General features: G+C 45.7%; 1 protein-coding gene across 6 annotated transcripts in view; it reads left to right on the forward strand.

The window, feature by feature from the left end:
• KCTD1 (potassium channel tetramerization domain containing 1) overlaps positions 1-27,023 on the forward strand; it is a 97,920-nt gene that overhangs the window by 16,491 nt on the left and 54,406 nt on the right. The window contains exon 1 of one of the 6 annotated variants that reach the window (XM_084511899.1): positions 14,554-14,660. The exons of 2 other annotated variants lie outside the window; for them this stretch is intronic. Coding sequence is in view for 1 of the 4 variants with exons in the window: in XM_084511892.1 (XP_084368018.1) it covers positions 15,166-16,791 (1,626 nt within the window). In the remaining 3 variants the exon portion in view is untranslated. Of the gene's footprint in view, positions 1-14,553; positions 14,661-15,156; positions 16,983-19,121; positions 19,194-27,023 lie in introns of those variants that run through there. 3 more of the 6 variants (XM_084511892.1, XM_084511893.1, XM_084511900.1) reach the window with 3 other exon arrangements.

The following is a 27,023-nucleotide window of genomic DNA, read 5'->3' on the forward strand; positions in this document are numbered from 1 at the left end:
ACAATCATTGGTCAGAATAAAATTAAAATTATTCCCATTAATCAATCTCATTAATAAAACTGTCAAAGTTAGTCTGGTCCTGAAACGGTACAAGAAGCCTATTAACAGAGAAAGGAAGAAACAGGAGAGGTCTGTTAGAAGTCTGTAGTTGGTCATTTTGTATTAGATGGTTAGCAGATCATTACAATTTCTTGTAGTAAATACTTTCTTCATGAAAATTGTGTTTGATGAAGTGTTGGAGAGACTAACAGAAAATAAAGAAGAGCACTGTGCAAAACATAGCACTTCTCCAGATCATGATGAAAGTTCAAAGAGGAGATGGAGAAGAGGGATGGTCTTAAAATGAACTCATGAGGAAGAAAAAACAGGGGAAAAAATGAGGCAGATGAGAACAAATCATGAAATTTACTCAATAGCTGAAATAAGCAGGAGGTATCAAGTAAGTGTCTCTAGGCTGGAGTTCCTGGTGGAGCCCAAATCATGGTGCAAATCAGTTTCAAATGTTTTCCATCAGTGCACTTTCCACCCCATATTCTGTCCCCAGAGCCAGCTACCTACCCCCAGCCATCCAGCAGCCCTTCAGGAGCCCTGGCAGGTGACAAGCGGAAGGGGCATCTGTGGCTCTGATTTCTGTGGCTCAGAAGATTAATTTCCCTTCATTTAAAGATTTATCTTTTTTACGGTCCTAAGGATGACTGCTCAAATGTTCTTAATCGTGTGTCTGCTTGCCTGATGGGAAATGTGCAAGAGCATTTGGGGTCTGTGGCTTTGGTACATGGCAAATGGCAATTAACAGAACAAAATCCGCCTCTGGCAAATTAACCTTGCACAGATTCTAGAGGTTTTTTTTCATTGTTTTTGTTTTGAAGTGATTTTATTTGCTGAAGCACAGGAAATTGAGGTTATCATTTCAAAACATTTGTGGGGTTGGAGTCCTTCTTCCCTGTCAGGTGCCTGTATTTTCTAAGCCCTCCTTTCCCGCTTGCATTTGCCTAGGTGTTGGCCTGCATCCTTTAGTGTGTATTGCCTCTGATGTCTGACTCATTATGGCAACAGAAACGTTCATGCCAGGCCCAGAAGCAGTACTTAAAAACCTGCTCCTTCAAGCTCAAAGCTAACTCAGTTTGCGGCAAATGAAAGAAATGCAATCATTTGGCACCTTGTCCATGCATTAGTTTTGAAACATGGGACCTTTCTCCTCCGCTTTTCTGAGAGCCCTTTCCTATTTGAGTAGGCTGTCATAAAGACCACTAACTCTAGGGCGTGGAGTTTAATGCTTGGGAAGGAAATGACTGGTTTATTGCATTCTTTCTTGGGCTGCCAAGCCACTTCCCCCACCTCACCTCTCAGTATATTTATTTCTCAGAGCCTTATATCCAGGAACGAAGAGATTCTCAGATTTCAAAGGGGGAAACAATCTTTCTCAGCCTTATGTTTTGGATGGAGGGGGAATTGGTAGGGCAGTGGAAGAAGAGAAGACAGAAGAGGACTTGAAAAATGAAATGCAATCTGAAAACTCAAAAACTCAAAATCAGAAGTTAAATGAATACCCCCAGATATGCTGCAATTTGTTATTATTATATATTTTTTTAATTAATACATAATCAAGGTTGTTGTTGGTCTTTTTGTTGTTGTGGTTGGTTGGTTGGTTTGGTTTAGTTGTTTTTTTTTCCTCATGCTTCTTTTTTGGGGGACATCTTGTGCTTATGAATATTGGAGGTTGGCAATGGGTGGGCACTGTTGTACCCAAACATTTGCAATGACACACAGCTGAAAGCACGGAGGTTCCCTTACACATGGCCATGGGGATCAGTACTGGCAGACTGCCACAGCACATGGTGCCAATGTGAGAGGAGCATCACGGCTGTTTCATGGCCTTTGCCAAGTTGAGGAGGTGAAACCTCCTGAGAAGGCAGGCAGGGCTATGCAAAAATAATGGAAGCACTTGGAGAAGGAGGATGAGGATCATCCTGACTTTCCCACAAATATCAGCACTGTGTTCATCTGTTTGTGTGCCCCACAGAAACAACAGAGTAGCAACAGTAACAGAGATTCTCCCCAATAAGTATGGGAAGCCACCCATCCCGGGACATATGCACAGCTCAGAGAGGAAGGGTTTTTTCTCTTCCCCTACTCTGAAGCTGACAAATATGTGGTATTCTCTTGCCTGTTTTCGAGGCATTGCAAAGGAGAAGGGATAAAGCAGGCGGAGATATTAGAAGAATTAGAAGTACAAGGTAGCTTTGCACACCAGATCAGTGCACATTACTCCTGCACATTTCTGTCTTTCATCTTCTCCATCCCCACAAATAGAAATCTAGGAAACAGCTCACACAGCTTGGGAGGTGCAGCTTGGGAGAAAGAACAAGGGGATTTGGAGAGGAGAGGAAGCATTTTCTGAGCTGGGACCGTTGTGAAGTATTTCAGTTACCTGCATGCGATGCACAAGGGAGAAGGGAAAAACTGGGGAGTTTCTCATAGGAGAACAGCATCGGAAAGGAGAGTGACAGGCATGGGACATTAATCAGCCATTTTTACCAGCATGGGGCTGGACTGCTGAGAGTGGTATCAAAGGAATAAAAACCAGAAGGGGAATGAGATGAATTTCTCCACAGCTGCATTTAATTGGAGCGAGGAATGAGAAAGTGGCAGATTTTATACCTCTTCGGGGGTTGAAAAAAAAAAAAAAAAGAAAAAAGGGTAAATGCAAGAAGCCTTAGTGTGCCTTAAAGCCAGACTTCCTGTTCATTTTGGAGGCAAAGCAGCTCTGTCTGCCAATGGAGACACTTGCAAGAGAGACACATGACTTCTGCAAGATGTGTGTCACTTGGCACCACTGTGGTACCTGGCTCTATGGCACCCTCCTTCTGGCTTCGTCACACCTGTTCCTTACTCCCCATCACTGGGGCAGTAAAGTTCAAATCTAGTTGTACTACTGAGAAGCCTGTCCCTGTGCTGGGTATAGACCTCACAAATATCTGTACGTGGCTATACCATCAGGGCTACAGGAATGCTCCCACAGTGATTCTACATGCTGGGACAGCTGATGGGGAGAAACCGCAGGCAACCAGACCACATCTTCTTCTGTTAAAGGCTCCTCTCAGCAAAGTATCAGATGAATAGCACTCAGTCTGACATCAGGATGGCTTTAGGGCTGTAAAGGTTCAGATAACTGCCAACAGACCTAGAGAACACGCAGGGACTGTTGGAGTAAAACAACCTGAATGAGAGCAATTTCAGAACCAGTCCATATTCTTCTGTGGTCCAACACCAGCCCCTCTGCCTTCTCCTGTCATTCACCATTGTTCCGCCTTCTTTTCCTTGGCTGACCCAAAGTAGCCGCACATAGTGGTGTTGGATCTGCTCTGAAATGGCTGAGGCATTGGTCAACAGGATCAAGAGAGGATGCTGTTGGAGAAAACAGCCATCTGCTTGGTCTGGGTTTCCAGCGGTTTTTAGTTTGTTTGGGTGGGTGGGTGGTTCTTTACTCAAGAGGAATGTCCATGGTGAAGTTGTACTTCTATTTGTTCTGCCTTTACAAGTCACTGTTTGTCAGACTGGTTGTCATGAGCCCAAGCTGAGCTCTCCCAGTATGGCTGGTTTTGCAAACATGGCAGGAGATGTTCTGGAGTTCCTTCTCTCGCCTAGATCTTCAGGAATTTGGGCTCTGTATTAATGGGAACATGAAGGTCTCACATACGTTATTATGGCACATCAGCAGCTTTGGCATCCCTGCTGTTTACTGAGAACATCATTTAAAAATAAAATGGTAAGCTGAATGACTATGCACAACAAGGGAGCTTCCTATTTCTCCCATGAGGAAACTAAGCCAAAAAATGCAGATTATTCTACCGGAAAGTCTTTAACTCTCATGCCCAGATTACTAACATTTTCCCCCTAAGGTGTCAACACTTCACAGTGAGCACAAACAACATGGCATAGATCACCACAAGGTCTCAGATGTCTGCAAACAGCTGAGACTCAGTTCTTTGCCCAGCCTATTTGCCAAGCCATACTTTGTTGGGAGATCCTCTGTGTCAAGCCAGAACTTGAGTCTGCTCCTCATGGTAGGAAGCAGAGGTGCAACCAGGGATCTTAGATTTGGGATTTTCCCTTTTCTTGCTCTTGGGATGATCCTTGAAGTAATGCCTTGCTTTAATTGGTAGCTTCCACATGACAAATGTTTCTTCTTCATTATCCAGCTGACTGTTTTCAAATTCACTATTCCAATACAATGCAATTATTGCTCATTTCTGCATACTGTTCTGTTGAGTCAGTGACATTTTATATACACTTGACGGAAAAGATCCTCATTTAGCAGTGCATAAACCTCTTCTGTCACCCAAAACAGAAGTTTTATTATAATTTTTTTTATCTTTTTTTTTTCAGTTTCCTTATTTATATTAAGCTAGCTTCATCTTAGTTTATTATTATTATGATCATTATTACTATTGTTAATGTTAAATTTTAAAACATATCCAAAACTATAGAACATTCACAACTTTTTTTTTTCTTTTTTTTTTTTTTTTATGTCCTTTTGGCAAAGCAGAAGAAAATGAGAGGAATGGTTTTCTCTCAGGTTAAAATGAAAGGTAGACCCTTCATGTAGGAGAGTGCTCTATTACCTCTTAAAATGGTTGTTTATTCATAAGACTTGTTGAAACTACTCTAGGGCTGGTATTTACCACCTTTGATTTAAAAAATGTATTTTTACTGATGTACTATGTGGAGGAGACTAGATTAATATAAATATCATGGTGCTTAAGTTCAGACTATGGTGAAAGATTTTGTGCTTGAAGCACTCAGAGTCAAAACTTCTCTTATTTCAAAATTCTCCTAAAATTACTCCACTAAAATGTCAATAAATACTAAAAAAGTATCATTTGGGGTGTATTTCTTGTTTTAACAAGTCACCCAGCTTTAGACAAAGCCTAAGAGACTGGACAGCCATGCGGAGAGCCCGCACAAAGCCAGAATTCATCATCAGCCTATCAGCCTGGTGGGCTTCATTTCAAGGAAGGAGCCTTTTGTTCATGGCAGTAGGGAGGGCATTCATGAAAACTCAGTCTGTGGTCAGAAAGAGGGAAGAGATGAAGACTGGGCAACTTTCTGCTATCTCCTATACATGTGCTTTCCAGGGGGTCAGTATCTTTCTGTTTAAGCAAGTTCTTGGAGCAGTGACTGTGCATTTCTCATTCAGAAGTGTTCTTTCCCCAACACCAGGGTGGCTGTGTAGATTTAGTGTGGTAAAGATCCTACTGCTGAGAACAGAAACTCACGATGACTTCCCAGAATGGTACCAAGCTTCTTGGACTTCACAGACTTCTCTCTACCTGGCCCTAAATTATGCCATGCACTGGTGACCAAACTGGAATTCAGAAGACAAAATCCCATTCCTGGCTGTTTGGGATCTGACAAGTTCATTTGGAGTGATGGGTTAACAAACCAAACTTAGAAGTTCCTTTAAAATAAAGTGCCCATCCCAAAAGTGTTACAAATTAATCCAGATACTTTGATCCCTTTAGCTTCACAAACAAAGCTCCTGTAATTCTGCCTCTCTATTTTACAGTTGACTAAGATTCCTAAATACTTAAATGTCATTACTTTCTGATGGGATAAAACTACTTAGAGAATATTACTAAACATTTTTGTGTAATCCAAACCCAATATATCTTGCTGAATAAAAGAAAAGCTCTAAAATATGAGAAATACAGTGAAAATAGAAAGAACTGAGCTAATTAAATACTATAACTACAGCTGGGCAGAATAATCCAATTGTAGTTGCTGAAAATACAGTGAAACTGAGAGTTTTTGTTAATAGTCCCAAAAGTGACATCTAGCTGCTTTTAGAGGCTAATGGAGGTGCAGGGTAGGTAAAGCACAGAAAAGATGTATTTTCCTTCACTCATCTACCGGTGTGCCAGAAAGACCAAAGGTCAGGTTTTCAGAAGTTCACTAACTCTAATTAAATTATCTACATAAGTAGCCATGTTTGCAAATGGCTAAGCACCAAGCAGCTCCCATGGAAACCGTATCAGGTGCAAGCCTGTTTGAAAGTACAGCTGGTTTAAATGCCTCTACAACTGCTTCTGAATGCAGAGACTTTCAAAAAACCTGAGCAAAGTTACTGGTTCTGAGAGCTTGAAGAAAGCTGGATATGAATTTCTTGAGGTAGCTCCTAGTGATTTTCTGATTCTTCAAAACGTCTTCCCAACGAGGTAGCAAAAAAGGGCTTGCACACCGTTTGGATGGTGTAGTGTGTTTTTGGGGTGGTGGTGGTGGTGGGTTTTTTGTTTGGTTTGGTTTTGTCTTTGCTTGTTGTTTTGATTGTGTTTGTTTGTTTGTGTTTGTTTTAACATATATAAAGAAGTCTTGAGAGGAGAAAAAAGTCAGTAATTTAGAGATCTGTCCAGAAAAACAAGTCAAATTACCAGCTCAATCCTCATGGGCATGTTGTTCAGGAAATCTCAGGAGTACTAACAACCAGTATTCAGAGTGAGAAGTCTGTTTTAAAAATTATCTTAAAAATATCACAGGGATTTCTCCTCTCTGAAATTACCACACTGCTTCTCCATCTGATGTCCAAGGTTTACGGAGCATTCATTCAAGGTTTCAAGCTTTTCTTCCTTCCAATCACTAATTTTCCACCTCTCCATTCCAACATATGGAAGAGGAAACTCCAAAAACTCTATCATGAGACTGCACAAATTGGCAGCCTCACTATCAAGATGTTACTGTCAAGGCCAAACACGTAGGAATGACCTTGGAATAAAGGCCCTATTATCTCTCAGCAACTCTTCAAACTCCATCCCCCGAGAAACTTCACAATTGGAATAGGATGCCGGGCTGTCTGGAAAGAAATTAAATTGTTCACAGCTGCCTGGGAATTAACAAACTTCCTCTCCTTTACGCTGGAATGCAGCATATTTGCAAGCCAGGTGGAGGATGGCATGTGAGGTTCTTGCAGGACCTTGAGTTGGCACTAAGAACCACATTTTCATGTCTGCACATATATCTGAGTTACCAGGGCTCAATAATAATTTTCTGGCAGATTACTCCTGCCCTACAGCAGGTTTCTGTGATTACTAAAGCCAGAATGAAAGCAATGGGTCTGGATTTCACACTTTATATCCTTCCACACTGAAGCTTTGATTTTAAAAACTGCTTTTTTCCTTTGACACCAATCACCAATTGTCAAGCCTGACAATGCACAGGTAAACAGTCGAGTAAACTGCAGGGACTGTCCTGTAACAGGCAAAGTGACACCCTTGCAACTTGGAGGAAATTATTCGGAATAACTTGATAAACCTTTGCCAGGATTGCAAATGTGACCTCATTTTGTCCAAGGCAAAAAAAAAAAAAAAAAAAAAAAAAAAAAAAAAAAAGCTTATCATTTTTTCTTGCTTATTTTAACAATGCTCATTGATCCTAAGAAGCAGCATCCTTGCTATCTAATAACTTCCTTGCCTGTAATTAGATGACCCAGTCCATGAACATGCAAAATGCCAGTGCTGAGAGTTTTCTAAATTATTTTTTATTTATTTGGTGACACATTCAGTTCTGTGAAAAGAAACTGAATTTTAGCCTTGATCACCAAATAAGGAAACTTTGGAGTGGGGACAGCTTAATCTTTCGTGAATATAAGAAGGCAAGGCTATTCAAAACAAGATACGCCTCAAGGATGGACAAAAAGCTTGTTGCATTTAAGCATTCTCAACAGCTATAGAAGTAACATTTTCATAATGCCAAACCTTCACAGAATACTGATGCTCACCAGCTGTGAGAAAGTATTTTTCATCTGCTTTAGTAATATTTGATAGGGGGGAAACAAGAGAGGTAATAACCAATGCATTCAGTCTTTTTTTGCGAAACCTTCTAAGGCTTCTTTGTCTTAAAAAAGAACAATTTTGATTATTTTTTTTTTAGTATATTTGTCCAGGCTTTACTTAAAGAGGGCTTTATGCTATAAAACTTAAAATACAGCTTTTTATTGCAGTTTGCACCTTCTTTGCTCCATAGTCAGTGGCTTCAAACAACAAATGAGAGTCCTGACAACACCCTGAAGATAGTACTACAATTTTTTATCTGAACTCACGTACTCATTCACTTTGTGGAAGTACTTTCACATAAAGGACCGGTCCAGTTAAAATCAGTGCACAGTTAGCTCTGCTTATCTAGTAATATTCCACCTCATTCTGTTCTACTTCTATTTTCACAATGTGAATCAAATCATGGACTGATAGAGGACGTGGCGAGGGCTGGCAATAAACACACTATACTTTGTTATCCCTCTATTCTTCTTCCAAATGATGTATGAATTTATTCCCTACTGCTAAAATGCTGCTTTATAGTCAGCACAGTCTGTGATACAAACCTTATGCAGACAGTTCCTGTGCGTTTAGGTCTACCAGGATAACCTGAGAGGCTTTAGCATCTCACACATGGAGAAGGGAGTGTGGAATCTCATTGTTAGGGCAGGAAACCACTGTGACCAAATAACAGTTCAAAAGAAAATAAGTGCAAAAAATTGCACAGGCCAACATCCTACCAAGTTGAACATGGGTGAATGAAGAGAGGGGCATAAACAGGAGCTAAGCAGCTCCTGGTTTAGGCTGTACAACATCCAATTAAATGTCCTGAGCCAGCAGCAGGCAGGTGGGTCTGGGTGACAGCCCGTGCAGGGCTCTGACACTTGTGAGCAGGCTGGTGACACTCTCTGTGTGCTCTGTTTGAACTCACCCAGTTTTAAAGTTGCTTGAACGGGGTTTGTGTCAGCCCAGCTGAGACAACTCAATCGAGGGAAAAAAATCCAAGCAGACAGGTCATTGGTGCTGTGGTTTTTGCTACATAAATACCTGAAAAGGAATTTCCAAATCCACAGTGACACGGACATAATACTGGTGGAAAAGGGGAATAATCAGTTTATTTCAGTCACTAAGTCAAAACAAAAGTATATTGACTGTGAATTCATGGTGTAAAGAGGCTCTAAAGCCACGAGCTGGCGGTGGGAGGAAGATTCCCTTTTCCAGGCTGTGCTGAAAGCCAGCTGTTGCCCTGTGCCCCGGGGACCCCAAGTCCTGAGAAAAGCCTGGCGTGAATGAGGGGGTTTGGGTGTAAATCGCAACCTCTGGCCCCATGCGGGAGTTGGAGAGCTGAGCCCCACCTCGGAGAGACCCAGAGGCTCCAGCTCATTTGCTAGGGATGGAGAAAACAAACAAGATAAAGCAGAACCCACACAGCACAGAAACAAGTTGGAAAGTGGCATTTCTTCACAGTCTCCAAAGCAACATTTTGTTTGTTAAACTGTAAGGGCTCAAGTTTTTCTTCCTTTTTTTTTTTTTTTTTTTTTTTTTTTTTTTGAGAACGTTTCAGAAATCTTCTGAAGAAGCCTGGCTGCCATATAACTGTTCATTCCCCACTGAATGTATAGATTTCATCCAGCCCAGTTTGACTTCCAGCCTCTGCTCTTAGTTCAAAATAAATTTTTATTGCAAGATTATGAACGGAAAATAGGATTTTGAGAAGTCCATATCCAATACAGTATTAATTTATGCTCCATTACATACTACTAAAAGCACTATAAAAAGTGAAAACCCATACTTCCACAGGACTACAACACCTATAAACGAGGCTTTGTGGTTTCACGGGGATCTTTTTTTTTTTTTTTTTTTTTTTTGAGGCTTCTCTCCAAGTTACTGGCTTGTTCCTTCCAAATTTCCTTCATCTCCATACCCCACAGAGTTTACGGACACTGCTGAGAAGGACTGAAAGCTACCCTACATTATCAGCCTGGACGGGAAGAGCTGCTTCCCTCCGCAGAGGACAAATATTATGTCCCTGCCATACAGGACTGCTCAGCGTCAGCAGTTCCTACAAATGACTGCACAACCGCTGGAGCCACTGTACCAGCCGTGCCTTACAGAGCGGCTAATTTGTTTCGAGTGCCGTCATCACCACAGAAGCAAAGACAAACACAAGCTCAAACACAGATAAATAAAAGATTAATATATCTCCTGGCAACCTACTTCCAGCACATTTTAAAAGCCCCTTAAAACCTCTGTGCAGTGCAATGCAATTTACTACCTGACTCCCTGCAAGCTGTCTGACAGTGGTCTGTGTTTCTGGAAGCAAAGACTGCTCCAGCTGCTTGACACTGAAAATAACAACAATTCACAAAGTCTTGGCTTTTAATTTCCCGAGCACTAAGCACATGCTTTCTCGCAAAGATGATGACTCGGGTTTTCTTCATTTTACTTGGGAAACAGAGCAGTCAGAAAATGAGACGTGTCCTCAGCAACAAAATTACTGCTTTTGTAAAAGGAAGAAAAAAAAAAAAAAGATTAAGTGAGTAATGGCCAGTACCTATGGGAAAAAAAAAGTGAGCGCACTCGCTGCAATATGCTCACGATTCACTGCATGGGGCTTGGAGAGGGGGGTGGTTTGGTGCTGCCTTCACGTTTCACAACGTGTCGGTAGGAGCTGGCGCTTTGATATGCTCAGCTACTGCTAACATTTCATAATATGACAATCTAATAGGTGAAATAGCTTCCCTGTTTTAAAATTCATTAAGAACAGCTGCAACTTAGCTCTGATGGATACATCATTGCTTTTCTTAATCAATGTCTCCTTTGTTGAGTTATATAAAGCTGTTTCATTGCCACGCAGACAGGAGCCACTACTCTAAAAAAAAATAATAATAAAAAAATTAAACTAGAAGATATTTAAAATCTATTATAGCATGTCAGTATCGGCTGTCCCTAGTATCAGGAAGTAATGAAACAACTAAAAATATCATATATGCAAGTAAAAGAATAAAAGAAAAATGGTATCAACATTTTGAAGTGACAATTCTGAAATGCTAAAAGAGCTTGCCTAAAAACTGAGTATTTCTGGGTGGGAGAAAGATTTCTAGGACATGCTTTTTCCCTAAGTGAATTTTCCAGGAGTCACAAGCGTTATTTGCCTTCAAGTTCTATAGTGTCAGTGTGGATTTCTCATACCAACTTCTGCATAGCCTGCCTCTATGGGGAAAATAGCTTGTGTTTAGAGAACATATTAACACTTTTTAAGAACATGTTTATTGTATTTAAACTATCAGTAAAAGCGTACATGGAGAAAAGCTATTTTCCCAGCACCGTGCCACGTAGTCAGCCTTAGGGTTAACCAGCAAGCTTGTTTTAAACATTGATTTTGAAAATCTCTTCTAGATGTCTAGCCTGGATCCCAAGGAACAAGCAAGTCCAGTGGATTTTCTTTGCTGCTTGCCTTCTGGGGGATATTCCATTTTAGCGAGGCTTCATGATGAAATATGTACGGAGAAACACAGAACTGGGAAGCCTTAGATGGATCTAAGTCAAATAACCACTTACGGAGGCTACAGGAGAAGTAGCCTGTGCTCGTCTGAAGGAGAACAAGGCTGTGGAGAGCTTTAGTACAATGGTCTAATTGTCAAAGACCACAGCTCTACTAAGCTCCATGCCTGCCAGGAGCCAGACCAGGGGCCAGGGGGAAGAGGAGCTTGAAAAAGACGTGAGGAAAGGCCTGAAACTCTTTGGTAGCATGGTTACAAGCATTACCTTTATTGTAAACCAACTGACTGTGAAAGTGGTCTTTTTTTGTTGTTTTTTAACCTGGAATGCTAATTTTGTTGCATATAAACTGATCCCCAGGTATATGAAAGGAAGGAAAATCAGGTCTAGAGTTTCAGCCGTAGCGGGGCAAGTGCATTATTAGTGTTCTGTGGGTAATTACATCTTCTTCGCTGACAGCAGTAATGAAACTCATTCTCATAGTGTGGACAGAGCTCACATTAGAATCAGCCCCAAACCTCGAGTCAGAGGGGAGAAGGCTCTCTCTGCCTATGTGGAGCACTCCGCAGGATAAAACTTTGATTAGTGACGTGGAGGGTGGGGTAGATTTAAGTTTAATGTCATTATGCCAACCTCAATTAGACAACCTTGTGCAACTCTGGCAGTTGTGGAATGCAGTTCGATTACCTGGCATAGCTGGAGAGCTGGAACAATAGGATTTCGACTTCTGGAATACAACTGACTAGGCTAATTTTTATCTTTAGGAACCAAGAGAGATAGACAGCTTCACGCATATATGCAAGTAACATACATATATATACATACACATACACACATATACATACACATATAGGTTATACAGGTATATAGGTTATATGGGTGTCTACCCAATTATGGTCGCCTGCAGCACCCTAAACACCTCGTTTGCTACTCTCTGATTTCCCCCTGGCTGTTGAGGTGCTTCTCAGTGATGTGTGTAATATGGATGTTCCATATATATTTTTCCCCTCCAACCTCACTGCAAGTTCTTTATGTCCTTTATACTTACTATTAGTATACTTGGCTCCATATTCATCTCCAAGTCTGTCAACATAGTTCACCTCCTGTAATCAGGAAATGGTGATTAAATGAACATCCAAGTACAGAAGCTGTCAACCTGGTGTTCATCTTTTTTTAAAGTTAAAAAAAAAAAAAAAAAAAAAAAGTTCAATTACCTTTAGTGCTCATGTGGCTCTGAAAACCAGGGAGAGGGAAAGGGAAAGGGAAAGGGAAAGGGAAAGGGAAAGGGAAAGGGAAAGGGAAAGGGAAAGGGAAAGGGAAAGGGAAAGGGAAAGGGAAAGGGAAAGGGAAAGGGAAAGGGAAAGGCATCACCACTTCTATGATCCTTACACAGAATCAAGTTCGAAGGTCATTGCCAGTCACATCATTTTTAGCATCTCCTGGAACAATAAAGGAAACAGATCTCCACAGAAAATGTATACGCTGCAAGCCCTGCAGTTCTGTGTCTCCTGGGATGGGCTGTTATAGCTCCTTACGGGAGTTCGGGAGCTCGTTTGGGGCATTTAGGTTTTAATGGTCTTTCTGCTTGATAGCTGTCAGTTTCAGCATCTGGTCCACCTCATCAGAAGGTCTTAGAGATTTTGACTCAGTTTTGGGTTGCAAATATCATATGATGGGGGGTGGGGGGGTGGGAGAGAGAGATATTTCTATGCTCTTTATGTGCATAGGAAAAAAAAAAAAAAAAAAAAAAGCTAGAATATATATATATGCCATCGACATAATCCGCTGTCAAACTACAGAGCAAGTACAACTTTTTCAGTGCATGCAACAACTCTGACCTCCGTGTAATTACTCCGGGCTTACATCAGTATAACAGTGCCGGCTTTCTCTTCAATTATTTTCTGGGAGTGGCAGGCTCTCTTCCTGGAGCGCTTGTTTGTCTCGAATTGGCCTCGTTTGCTCGACGATTCGCGTATCCTTTCTGCCTGCCCCTTTGCGTGGACTTGCGAGGGCAGCCGCTGCCCGGGACGCCCCGTCGGGGGCGGCCGCGGGGCTCGGGGACCGGGACCGGGGCCGGGGCCGGTGCTGAGCCCCCCCCCGACCCACGGTAACCCCGCGGCTGGTGCCCGGTGCTGAACAATCGCCTACGGATGAGTAAACCCCAAATGCGGTAACTCAGGCCGGCAGCTCTGCAATTAAGACTTTAATTTCAGGTGTAGCCCGGTGGTGGTAATGAATATTTATTCCAACGGAGCAAAGAGGAGAAAATCTGCCGGCCGGGGAATGGGGGAGGCTCTGGAAAAGCTCGGGCTGAGCAGCTGCGGAGCTGCTGGGGTCCCGTCCAGGGTCCCAGCCCGGCCACGTCCCCTTCCCGGGGAAGGGGTAAGGGTAAGGCAGCTCCCCGACGGCTCTCCCTGGGGATGCTCGGAGCCGGCGGAGGGCAGAGCCAGGCTCCCTGGGGACTCCCCTCTGCCAAAGTCCTCATTTCCCTGCATCGCACCTTCCTGGGGGTCCCGCAAGCCCCGCGGGGGCGGCAGCCGTCTCACAGCAGCCCCGAGCCCCCAAAAGCCCCGAGCCCGCCCCAGGTACGCGTCGCGGGGCTGCCCCCGGGGCTCTGCCGTCGAGGGCAGCCCGGAGGGCGCCGTGCGGGGTGGTTTGCGGTGTTTTCGGGTATTGATCTTTTCTTTTTGGCATTGTTTATTGAAGTTATGAGGACGAGGTGTTTGTTTGTTTGTTTGGGGGTTTTGTGTTTGTTTTTTTTTTTGGTATTGTTGATGAAAGTTGAACGGACGAGGTGTTTGGAGGCGTGAGGCTTGCATCCCGGCTGAGGACAGGGATTTCTTTTTAGCTGTTGGGGATGAAAATAAAATAAAATAAAATAAAATAAAATAAAATAAAATAAAATAAAATAAAATAAAATAAAATAAAATAAAATAAAATAAAATAAAATAAAATAAAATAAAATAAAATAAAGTAAAATAAAATGGGGAAAGAAGAGCGGAAAGAGAGACCTCGGGGCGACATCTCCGGGCTGGCAAAATCCCGACAACGATTTTCATCTCCCCACTCCTTTCATTCCCAACCCTCCCCACCCCCAAACCTCCCCGGACCGGCCGCCTCGACGTGTGCTCATCCCCCCCTCCTCACCCCCCCTACTCCGTGCGCAGGAAAAGTGTCTTTCCGGGGCTGTGGGGCACGGAGCGAGCCACATCTGCAAGCCATAAAGAAGCGGGGAGGAGCCGTCGGGGCGAGGCGCAGCGGGACGGGCGAGGGGGGAGCCCCGGCCGGGCGGCTTTCCCCCCTCGCCCGTTCCCCGCGGCTCGACGGGACGGCCCCGAGGTGAGCGGCGCGGTGAGTACCCAGCACCTCGGAGCCCCGTCCCGGCTCCATCCCGGCCCCGTCCCGCCCCGTCTGCTCCCCGCCGCCGCCGCTGGGAGCGCGCTCCCTTTAAGAGCCCGGCTTTGCCTCCCGGTAGCTGAAGGTCATTAAAACACAAAAGCGCTCCGGCGCTGCGGTCCAATATAGCGCATGCGCCCTGCCCGAGGACTGGCAGGGAGACGGCAATATGGCGAGAATGCCTGGCAGCGGCGGCGGCGGCGACTGGAGCGGCGGAGGCGGCGGAGGCGGAGGGGGCGGTGGGGACAAGGCGGGGGAGCGGCCGCCGGGCCGTGTCCGCGGCGCCCCCCGGCCGCCCCGCTACTGCAGCGCCGGCGAGGAGGAGGAGGAGGGCGAGGAGGAGGATGAGATCCGGGAGGTGCAGATAACGGGGGACGAGGAGGAGGAGGAGGAGGAGGAGGATGGAGCCGATGGGGGGCTGCTGCTGGACGAGGAGGAGGAGGAGGAGGAGGAAGAGGAGATGGGTCTGGAGTGGGACGGCGAGGAGGAGCCCGAGCCGCTGCCCCCCGCCCCGGGCCGTACCGAGCGCGGCTGCGGCGGCGGCGGCGTCGGGGCGGCCCCGGGGGGAGCCGCGGGCGCTGCCCCGGGGGGCGTCGCGGGCGGCGGCGGCGGCGGCGGCGGCGGCGGTGGCGGCGTCGGGGTCGTGGGGGCGCCGTCGGAGGACGCGGAGCTGGAGGCGGCCCTGCTGCTGCAGCGGCCCGAGCGGGCGCGGCTGAGCGAGAACACGCGGCTGGCCACCCGCTACGCCGTGCGCATCTTCCGCGAGTACCTGAGCGAGAAGGCGCAGAGCCCCGACTTCGAGACCATGGACAAAGGGGCGCTGTGCCGGGTGCTGCGCTCCTTCTACGCCGAGGCGCGCTCCAAGAGCGGGCAGCTCTACTCCAAGTCGTCGCTCATCAGCATCCGCAGCTCCCTCAACCGCTACCTCAACGAGCCGCCCTACTGCCGCACCCTCGACCTCACCAAGGACCCCGAGCTGCGCGCCGCCAACCTGACGCTGGCGGCCGTCATCCGCAAGCTGGAGGAGCAGGGCGCCGGGCCGGTGGTGCAGAAGCAGGCCATCACCCGCGCCGACCTTCGCAAGCTCTACACCTGCAGCGTCTTCAGCACGCAGAGCCCCTTCGGGCTCCTCAACAAGGTCTGGTTCGAGACCTGCATGTACTTCTGCACGCGGGGCCGGGAGAACCAGCGGGAGCTGGAGGAGGACTCCTTCGGGCTGGCCGTGGACGAGGACGGCCGCAAGTTTGTCTACTTCAAGGCTCTGGGACCCTACCACAAGTCGCGCTCGTCCTCCTGGAGCAAGAAGCGGGCGGAGAGCAGTGACGAGGAGAACCTGCCCCGCATGTACGAGACCGGCACCGAGTTCTGCCCCTACGCCAGCTTCGTCAAGTACCTCTCCAAGCGCAACCCCCTCTGCAAGGCCTTCTTCCAGCGCCCGCGGGACCACTGCAGCGAGGGCGACATCACCTGGTACGAGAACAAGGCCATCGGCAAGAACCTGCTGGGCACCCGCATGCAGATGCTCTCCAAGGCGGCCAAGCTCTCCAAGACCTACACCAACCACTGCATCGGCGCCGTCTCCATCGCCACCCTCAACAGCATCGCCGGCATCGGCACCAAGCTGGGGGGGCCGCCGCCGCCGCCGCACCACCACCACCCCCCTCCCCACCACCACCACCACCACCACCTCCTCCACCACCCCGCCGGCGGGGGCTGCTACACCCCCGCCGCCCTCAACGGCGGGCCGCGGCCCCGGCCGCCCGCCACCAACCCCTACGTGCTGCCCAAAGACGGCGACGCCGCGCCGGTGAAGGCGGAAGCAGCCGCGGTGGCCCCGGCCAAGCGTGCCCTCTACGAGGCGGTGTTCCCGGCGGGGGCCGCGGCCGGCGGCGATGCTTGCGGGCCCTCGGCCTCCCCCAAAAGACTCTGCCGCCGCCCCGCCGAGCCCCTGGACGCCGCCGCGCCCGCCGTGGTGGTGGTCTCAGTGAAACACGACCCCCTGCCTCACCTCCTCCCCGAAGCCAATGGGCACAGAAGCACCACCTCACCCACAGTAGTTTCACCTGCTCTTGTTTCCCCCACACAGGTAACCGGAAAAAGGAGAGGAGGAGGAAAAAAATAGAGATAAATACAACCCCCGAGCTGGCCACCCCGGCCCACGTAGCCTGCGCTCCCCCCTCGCTTGCCCGTCTCCCCCAGGGCCGGTGGCAGCGTTTGGGCAGCCAGAGCCCCCCGCGAGCCGGCCAAACCCCGCTCGTCCCACGGGGAGGTGCCCAGGTACCGTCCTGCTCCCCCTCGGCGGTGGCACCAGTCCTGCGGCTCCCCCTCTCCCTCCTTTTTGCTTTCTTTTCCTCTTTCCTTGTTTTTTTTTTTTTGTGTTCTGTCCCCCCCCCCCCCTCTTTTTGCAGAAGATATGAGTTACGAAAGTCGGGCCAAAGTAGTAGATAAGGGCGTCAGATATCATTAGTGTGTGTGGTGTTCTTGATGTGCTAATGAACTATTTGAATAACCTCAAATGCAGGAAACAGCCAGGAGAATACTCAATTACACACTAGTAATGAGGGTGTAATTTTAAACTTCAGAAGTTAACAAGAGGGTTAATATGGCAATTGCATTCATCTTGTATTTGTTTATTTAAAATAGCTCTGTTTCCTGGCAGTGATCCTCTTTTTTTTTTTTTCTTTTTTTTTTTATAAGGCAAATTGGCTTTAGTTGCATTAGTTGCCATAGTGGCGAAATATACAGCAGCAGCACAATTAGGCGGGTTAGGTGCAGCGAGACCAAGTTTGTTGGAGGCGCTTCGTGTCGCTGAGGCGGGCCGGGCGAAGCGGAGAGGTGCCCCCGGCCCCGCGCTGCGAGTCCCCTCTGCCGCACGTGCTGCCCGGACCCTTCAAAATCCATCTCCTTTTGGGTTGTTTTAGTTTTTTTTTCAATGGCTGGAGCTAAATTACCGTGCCGCGTTTCAGTTAGGAACGTGCTACGGTTTTACAGTTGGCTCCGAGTTTGGAAGTCCTTCCAACTCCCTCTGTAAAACTTCTGCAGCTACGCCGCGCCCCATAAAACCCCGAGCAGCTTTAATGCTCGCTGCCCTGCGTGGTCACCAACCCCCCCCCCCCACCCTGCGACGTGCTGGTGTTGAGCAGTAACAGGGATTTCGGTGTCGGGCCGTGCTGTGGGGTGAACGCAGGTATCCGACATGCCTGAGCTGCTCCCGAAGTGGAAATACCAGTTCTGGACAGAGTGACCCTTTCAGGGAGCTTGCCGGCTAATCAGCCAGCCCCGGGCTAATTGGGGAGGGGAGAGCGGGAGGGGGGCTTTCTGGGAACGCCTGCATAAGCATCGATGTTCTTCACGGTACCTGTGACCTCTCCTTTCTAGTGTTGTGTGGGTTTGGGGTTTTTCGACCACTTCAGCGGAGTGCTGCGGTTTGACCTCCTGCTGCGCGGGTCTGGTGTCTGCGGGTGGCTCGGAGGCTCGGTTGTGTGCAGATAGTGCTTTTGTTCTAGCTCCTTATGTCAGGGATTACATCAGGTGTATTTCACCCCAGACTCCTCTCGTGCTTGCATTTCGTGACCTAGAGGGTAATTTGGGAACTTCAGGCGTGGCTTGGCTCCTAGGAAGGTTGCGAACATGAGGATGGGGCAGAGGGACCCATGGTGATGGAGGGAGCATCGCGCGGTACGCGTGCCCATAACCTGCACAGCGAGGTGTCCCAGCCTGTCCCCCAAATCCCATAACATCCCCGTAAAGCTCACACGAGGAGAAATGCAGCTGTTGGACCGCTCGTTGTGTGGCTGCACGGTCGGAGCTGTGATTCTCATTAGTGGCTGGTATCGGGGGAAAAGGGAGAAATGGCTTGAATAGACGGGAGCGTACGCGGCCATGTGCTGCCTTCTTAGCTACAGCAAGGAGGAAAATGAGCAATCAGCAAGGATACTAGACAGTGTGGGTTTTCTCAGTAATTATATGGAAATGTTCATCTCCATTCACAATCTAATGAGCTAAACAAGCTGCCCAGCCACTTCTGTAGCTAAATCTTGCCTGCACTACAAAACTCAGTAATTTAAGTCTTTAGGAGAAGGGAGCTTTTTTTTTCCTTCCTAATCGCTGGTTCTTGTCGTGTCAGTTTTAACTTATGCACTTCTTCTTGGGACGCGATGAAAAAACGTTGTCTGGGTTTCCTTGGGAGACTGTTAATGCTAAACTTTTTCTCCCTAGCTACCTTTTATAATAGTTACGCTAATCGAGGGCCAGGGCATTTCCTGGGGAAATTAATGACTGGCTGGGGTTAATGGCCCAAGGCACTGCCTCAGGCCATCAACTCTCCCAGCTGGTCATTAATCCCCAGGAAATGCCCTGGCCCTCAATCGTTATTGCTTAATTATAAACAAAGACTTTCCAGGCCTTTTCACTGAATACAGCTCATCAGGCAATGTGACACTGAATTCCGCTGTTGACAAATATCGCTGGTTTCTTGAAAGCACCAAGGTCAGAAGCCCGTGTTTTATTGGTCCCGTCCGTAATTATTGGTCCGGGGGACAGATTCTGCTGCCCCCTGGGCAGGTGAAACACCCCGTTGAATAAATATCAGTGCAAGGAGGGGGCTTCTCAGCATGTTTATGCTGTGTGTGTGTACGGATGCTTTCTTACAGCATTAATACCTTAAGCAAGGTATGGAAAAGGTTAAATGGAGGCACTAAGCTGAAGGTATTGAATTTGCACTGTCTGCAAACTTTAAGGATCTGAGCAAGGATAGTAATTTTATTCTCTTCTGTCGTGGCTGCTCCCTTCTTTTGTTTTAGCCCCAGGACGTGTTTGTAGCACTTGGTTTGTAGGAGCCTCCTCCAGAGCTGGGGAAAGGTACATCAAATGCTCAACTTGATCCAGCGATTGCTTTCAGTTGCAGCCGTGAGAGCAGCATTATACAGTATATTTTAAGCATACTGTGCCATCATGGCACAACTTTCTTTTCAGTACTTATTTGCTCTGAAGTGTAGCAATTTTCCTGCCACTGACAGCAGTGCTTCAGCTCGAGTTGATGACAGAGGGATGTAATTTGTCTGTTGTTCATCTCTCGTGTTACTGAAAGATGAACAATAGCTAAAGTTCAAGCCTTTGATGCTACAGTCTGGTGGTAGCTGTTGAGATTTATAGGTCTGGTACATGCTGAACTTCCTGCAGTACAAATTTCCCAAAGTAGGTCTAAGGAAATACGTTGGTTTATGCCATGGGTGAGGGGAGTCACGGGTTGCTTTGAAATGATTCTGTTACATCAGTTCTCTAACTCAGATGGGTTTTTCTGGGCTACTTCTGAAGAGTTTCATCGGCTCTTAAGATATCTACCAAATGTTTGGTCATTTAAGCGTGGCTCACATGCGTTTGTCATAGTGTCTGGGAGATACTTGAAGGTTTTTTCTTTCTGGTTTCAACCCAAGGCCAGCTTTGTTTGTGCGTGTGTTTTCTCTTGATCTGGCAAGTGTTTTTTTATTGCCTTATGCTTTCTTTGAAGGGCTTACTTTGACCAGATCCAAAAGTCTTCTTTTGACTGCAGGTTTGGCAAAGCAAGGCAAAACAGTAGTACATGATGAATATAAGTAAGGAGTAGGCACAAACTGCAACAAATCATCGTAATTAATAAGTTAGTCTAGCTCTTTTTAATCTTTTTCTTTTGGAAATGGATAAGAATCTTTCTGCTTAATGTTTGGTATGAGAACATCCCATGTTTCCATAAAGTAGCCACAAAAAAGGCTTCTGTACAAATTTTTTTTGGTACTCTGTCCAGGTTCATCACTAGGAGCTTTCCAAGTGTGCAGAATAGGAGAACTCCTCAGAAAGCTCCAGGGATGTTTCGGGAGGCAGCGTTAGGATGCTAGGCTTTATTTCTATACAGATAATAGATGGGGCAATATCCCTATCTTAACGGCTTAAAGCACAGCAGCTATTAAGACTGATGACTTCTAAATACCTTGTTAGTTCTCGTGGGAGTATATCTGTTTACTTAGTTTCTGAGGTTAGTTGTGGCTGTGCTACTGTCTGGTGAGTGCCATCCTTTTTGATTAATGGATCATCAGAGCTTGCAAGAAAACCTAGGGTTTGCTAGGTGTCTCTTTTAAAAGGAGCACCAATGTTAAAATCTTTAAGTGTGAGGGTGAAAAGAACAATAAAAACTGTACCTACTTTACAGGGTGTTTGTTTTGTGGTTGTTTTCTTGGTTGTTTTTGTTAATGGGAAATTGTTTCTTTTTCCATTAGAGTTACAGACATGGAAAGTGATCAACTGTAGGAGGTACCTATTATACCTGCTGGTCATTAAAGTTGCTCTTAAACACAGGGGAGGCAGGGGTATCAAACCCCCAAACCCGTGTTCTTATCAATCTCCATAGCAAAATCTTGGCTATTGCTCTCCTCAGTCACTCAGTGCTGTAATTCGCAGTTATTCTAAAAAAATAAAATAAAATAAAAATTTGAACAGGGCTTTTTATTTTATTTTATTTTTTGAAGATGGTAAGACATCCCAAACTGTATTTCTTATAACCAACAGGAGGTTTGTGGGAATATGAATGTGCCCCAAGACAAGCTCAAGAGAAGCAGAATAGAGATTGGGGTCAGTGATCTCCTTTAGGCTCTGGGGGCTGTGCTCGTGCTGAAATGAATGAAGGGAGCTGGTCTTTCTTTCCTGGAATGGAAACGGTCTGTTTGGGTCGGCTGCTGGGGAGGAGATTGCTTGAAGGTGACTCGGGGTGAGTTTCTGTGAAGATGTGAGAATGGTGTTTTGCTACACGCAGGTAGATTTTAGATTTTTGGCGTATAAAGTCTAGCACATCTGCTATATTGTCTTGGTAGGTGGTCTTAGATGCATTGGGGTGATGTATTGGAGAAAATACATTATGTAACAACTTCAGGTGGTGGTTTCGTCCAGTAGCATGTCAATTCTTAAAATATTTTTACTTTTTGGAAATTAGACTTTATTTGCACTGTGTGAAGTAGTGAGAAACTTGCCTAGTCCAGCCTTCAGTGACGCTGATAAGAATGCAAGAGGCGATCCCTTTTGTGTAAACTAAATGAAGATGACCCTTTTCATAACAATTAGGGGGAAAACAGCATCTCTGGAGTGCTGCTGTATTTGATGCTTCTGTAATTGTACAGAATCTGAAATGACTAAGTTGGTACTCTTCCTCTGCGAACATCAGAGGTAAGCTGCACAAACTTAAAGGCAGCAGAGGTGGTGTGTTGTTTTTTTGTTTTTTTTAAACAAAAAAAGTCTTCTGTGATTATCCTGTAAAAGATTTCCCATTGCCCAATGCTCTCCTGCTAGAGAGCAAGAGATCAGAAACTGTTCGGTCTAATTGGTGAGTCTGTATGACAGTGAGCTGCCTTATTTCATGTGTGGTGTAGAAATAAATGAGTGCTTAAACCCTTTGAAACACACCACTACTGCACAAGCCATAGGCTGTAATTAAATTGAATGTGGGGTTGTATTGTCTTGTGCCCTTGGCTATAAACTTGATAACAGACCATGGTACACCCACTATTGTGTTAGAAGCTGGAACCTAATTAGCTATGTTGTAGATTTTCAGTCACTTTCGAAGCCCTTCTGTTCATCCTTCTCCCAGTGTCCTTTTTTCTTATTATTTTGCTTTTCTGTTTCTGAAGCAATAAAATCACCCTGCTTTTCAGGAGGAAATCATTAAGGGCATGTAGCCAAATATGTACGTGCAAGATAATTTTTTATCGCATTTTTGGATTCAAGGGACAAGTGTTAGTAACTGCATTTTATCTGATGTAGAAGAGATTTATTAATGTTGTGATAGTAAAAAATATATAATCATGTTTTCGGGGAATGCTTTGTAAGCCTTTCAGGCATTCGAAGGGGGAGGAAGGAAGGGATTGCAACTTCTCACAATACCTTGATCTGAAAGTAATGTCGGAAGACATGAGATTGAATTCTGTTCTCGTTGTTTTTCAGGATTATCCACACAGAAAAATGGCTCTTCCAGGCTTTTTACAAATTCACGTGCTTTTGCACTCAGCCAATTTTAGTTGATCTGAAAACCTTCAAACTTGCTAGGGACTTAATCCCTAATGAGGACAAGTGCCTTTGATCTGTTCTTAGTGCCATTTTTAGTTTGGGAAATAATCAAAGTTGCAGCGCACAGATGCAGCATGTACATTTTCAGTAAGTTCTCAGTTAATTGATATGCCTGCTGATTGTGTCTGTCTGTACACTTCTGTGGCTAGGACAGATCATTGCAGTTGGACGTGGGGGCCCTGGCGGTGCCAGACCCATGCGTTCTGCTGTCCTCGTGCCTTTTTGTTGGTAGCCAGGGGAGTGTGGAAGGACAAAGCCCAGGGATGCTCAGGAATGTGCGGGGATGTTCAGGGGTGCACAGGGTGAGGGCAAAATAAATCTCTCTATGAGAGGTGAGGCACAAAGATCAATTCTGGTTTTTGTTCTGTTTCCTTATCCTAGAGAGCTTGTGGAAGCACTGAGGCAGTTTCTGGTCTAATATTCATGTCTATTATGGGGCTCTGTTTCACTCCCTCCTCCTTAAGCACCCAAATCCAGGATCTGGCAATGCTGTCATTTGTTTTAGTCTGTGGGTTGTCTCTTTTTCTTTTTTTTTTTTCTTTTTTTTTTTTTTTTTTTGATATGGGAAGTGGGAGGAAGAGGAGGCTGTGAAGTTGTGACTCTTGTGGTTGGTAGCTCTAATGAAGGGGCTGCAGCTCGCGGACTTCCCCGTAAATTGGTGCCTGTGTATGCTGTTACTACTTCTGCATCTGTCTGTCAGAAATGCAATGCGTAAATGAATGACTTCCTTAAAACACCACAGTATTTTAAGCTCCTCTGTCTGTGTGTGTGTGTCCGTTTACGTATGCTTAAAATTAGGGATTGCAGGAGAAATTTCAAGAGTGATTTCTCAACCCTTCAGCTGAACCCTGAGCTTTCAGTAACTGCAGTTACATAGATAATGCGTGTGTGCGTGTGTATACATGTATGCTGCTTTCACTGCTGTTGATTCTTCTCTGTGTATTTCTAATAGGCTTCAAAAGTGGCAGGGAGGAGGTGCTCAGAAGCAAGACAGCATGCTCCGTCTGGTGTTATTAAGGTCCGAAAGAGTAGTCTTGAGCTGTTACTCTGATTTTGGGTTACCAGGCATGCAGCCCATGCCCATCTTGCTGGTGTGAACTGTTGTTTTCATGGGTGAGGTGCCTGCAGCACACCTGAAGGAATGGCCAACTGCACCAAAACTATTGCGTGCAATCAGTGGCTAATTACTAAGCATCCTCTGGCATGAAGCTCATCTGGAAATGAAACAGCAGAAGCGTGTGGGGGGAATGGCATACATGGGTTTGGCACAAAAGAGGAGGGGAAATCCTCTGGTGTTGCCCTCCCCACCTGGATTCTGCTTGGGCTGGGCTGAGGCTTTTCTCCCTCCGAGTGCCTGCAGGCTGGGAGCAGGTGGGTTGAGGAGTTACCTCCCTTCTCGACGCAGCCTTTCCTCGTACCAAAATCATGCTGCCCCCAAGCGTGTGAGTTGCCCTAAGTGCTGTAATTAACCCACGTGGCTCTGATGCCAGGCTTGGAGGACCTAATTTTGATGGTTAGGGTGGCAAGCTGGAAGGTGTAGATGGGAACACAGATGTCGTAACAGACAAATCTACAGGCTGTAGTGTGGATGATGCGTGAATGTCAGATAAAGAGGGAACCTGCCTGAATTAGTTGCACTTTTGAGGGCTTTCCTACATTTCTAATAGTTTTATTACTAATGGCATTCACAGTGTCTACTTGTGTGCTGTTCGTTTTGTCTTCATCTTGGATATCATAGGTAGCTAGAGAACTATTGCAGACCAGGTTTGCTTGGATTGGGAGATGAGGCTTTCTGTGGGCTTTTGTTGAGTTTATGAATACTAGTTCCCATCTTGGTTTAGAAAACGTGTTGCCCTTTTTCTGTTATAACACCAGTTTCTAGAAGCTCTTCCTAGACCCAGCTAAGACCAGGTTCACATTTCTACTTGATTTTTTAAAAGTGCTGTTGGGGGAAAAAGGTAATAAGGTGCTCTAAGTGTGTGGGTTTTGGCAAATAACTGGCTGAGAAAGAACTGTGTAGCCTCTCAGTATCATTTACGCCTTCTTTTTCTATTGCCTTTTAATTCAGTAATGCTGAAGTAACTGTTTTGATGATTATATCTCTGAAAATAGAGCTTCTCTGAAAAAGCACGCTCTCTCTAAAAATACACAGTAGTGGCAGACACGGTCGCAAGGACTGCGGGTAGTGGAGGAGCAGCCGTTCTCACGGTGGAGGGGGTCACATACAGCCCTGCAACACTCCCTTCTGTACCACTGGCCAAAGTCGGTAGGAATGAGATCTCTCCCCAGCACAAATGCTGTACAAGTTTATATTCTTTAGCAGGAATTGCAGTGCAAATCCCTCCTCGCTCAGCCTTTGACTCCAGCTCTTTTGCCGAAGTGCTGTTTGAAAATAAAACAGGCAGAGTGGGACTGACGTGGGTTTAGGTGTCAGGCTGAAAAAAAAAAGAAAAACACTGCTGGAAAATCAGCTTTTGAAGCTGTTGCAAATCCAGAGCAGCATGTGTAACGTAGTTAAGGTTTGACTTTTAAGAAACAGAGACAACTTTAATGTCCTCTCAAAACAATTTAAATTTTGCTTACTTTGTGGGGTATTTGACACGCTTCTGTAACAGTCTAATTTCTGTATTTTTTTTTAATCTCTAGAATACCTTGCAGATTACCTTAAAATAAAATAAATTAAGCGTTGTTTTTGAAATGCACCTGCATGTGTCAGCTGCTTTGAAATGAAACATTCCCAGTCTTTTTGGTGTTGCTTAAGGGGGAAGTGCATACAAATTTTTCCATTAAAAGTACTTCTGGACCTAAACCGCGCTCTCTTTTTTTTTAGGCATTGGAAAGTCTCAGAAGCGAGGAAAGCCAAAACAAACAAACAGACAAAAATAAAAAAATCCAGGTTCATTTTAACCAGCAAATACAAATTTGTTAAAATGGGTATCCAGTTTAAAATGTGGTGATGTAAATAATACGAAACGTAGCATGAATGAATGTGCTAGTGCATTGCATCGGGGTGTGGAAGTAGCACTAAGCTATAATATACATGGTGAAAGTGTCCACATAGCAGAAAGCAGGATAACCAAATGCTTTTTTCTAAGTTTACTGTGGTAATTCATTAGACAAGGATTCCTCATGCCCATGCTAAAGTGGAATTTTAACCAGTTTTGCTCAGTATGCTGAACTATCATACTGCTAACAGGTGCATTCAGGATCAGCAATGTAAGAGTGGGCTAGGTTTGCAGTGCAGGGCGATGATATGGCAGTAACTGTGGCAGTCATGTGAAATGTACAGAGAGACTGTACATTAATGTACATGTACATTAGAAGCTTGTTAGAAAGCTTGGTTATTTCAGCAGTTGAAAGATACTAAAGCATCAGGTGAAATCCATCATATGTCCAGGTAAAGATATAATAGCTGAGGAATAAGTGGATCTGTTGTAGATTTCACAAGGCCCCTGACCATGTTTTAGCTAAAACAGAAACAAACCAAACAAAAAACCCTTCAGTGCTGCTGTCTGAGCAGCGACCGCAGAGCCCTGCCTTGGGGACGTTGGGCACTGGTGGCGAGGCAGCCTGCGGCTCCCTGAGCCCCCTGGGTTTTCCTCCAGAACTGTAAACAAGTGCTGTAAGGAAAAACCAAAGCGTTGCCATTTCCCCCCTACACAAACACTCTTTATAAAAGCCGAAAAGCTCCAAAGCGAGCATGCTGTCTGAAATTGTTTTATTCTCTTTTAATGGCAGTGGTCTGAAGTAGCTGTTATACCTGAACGGGGGAGGAGAGCGGGGATGAGCCCTCCGACCCATCTGGAAGCCAGCAAGTGGGGCTAAATAACTGTGCCAGCTGGGTTTTGGAGCTAGGACGTAGGAATTCTGTGGTAAGGAAAAGAGCTGGAAAAACATTGACGTAGGAAATGAAGAAGTGAGGGAAAGCAGGGTGAGAAAGAGTTACCCATCTTCTCATTGCAGTACATCAGGTAGGAAACAGATTCATTTCTGTAGGGCCAGTGCACTGCTGCTCAGTGACTTTGGTGGGTTCAAGGGTGGGAAATAATGCTTCTCTTAGAAATGGAGCTAGAATTAGGAAATATAATTAAAAAAAATCGCCCTTCTTAATACTAAATAACACATGTAGAAAGGCACTGAAGCACAATTTGATCAAGGAAAAGAGAGAGCTGAGGAGTGGCAAAGAAAAATTGTGTATTTTCTTTAGAGCAGAAGTGCTGGAGCAAAATG

This window comes from Aythya ferina (assembly GCF_964211825.1).
Source record: "Aythya ferina genome assembly, chromosome: 2".
Classification (NCBI taxonomy): Eukaryota; Metazoa; Chordata; class Aves; order Anseriformes; family Anatidae; genus Aythya; species Aythya ferina.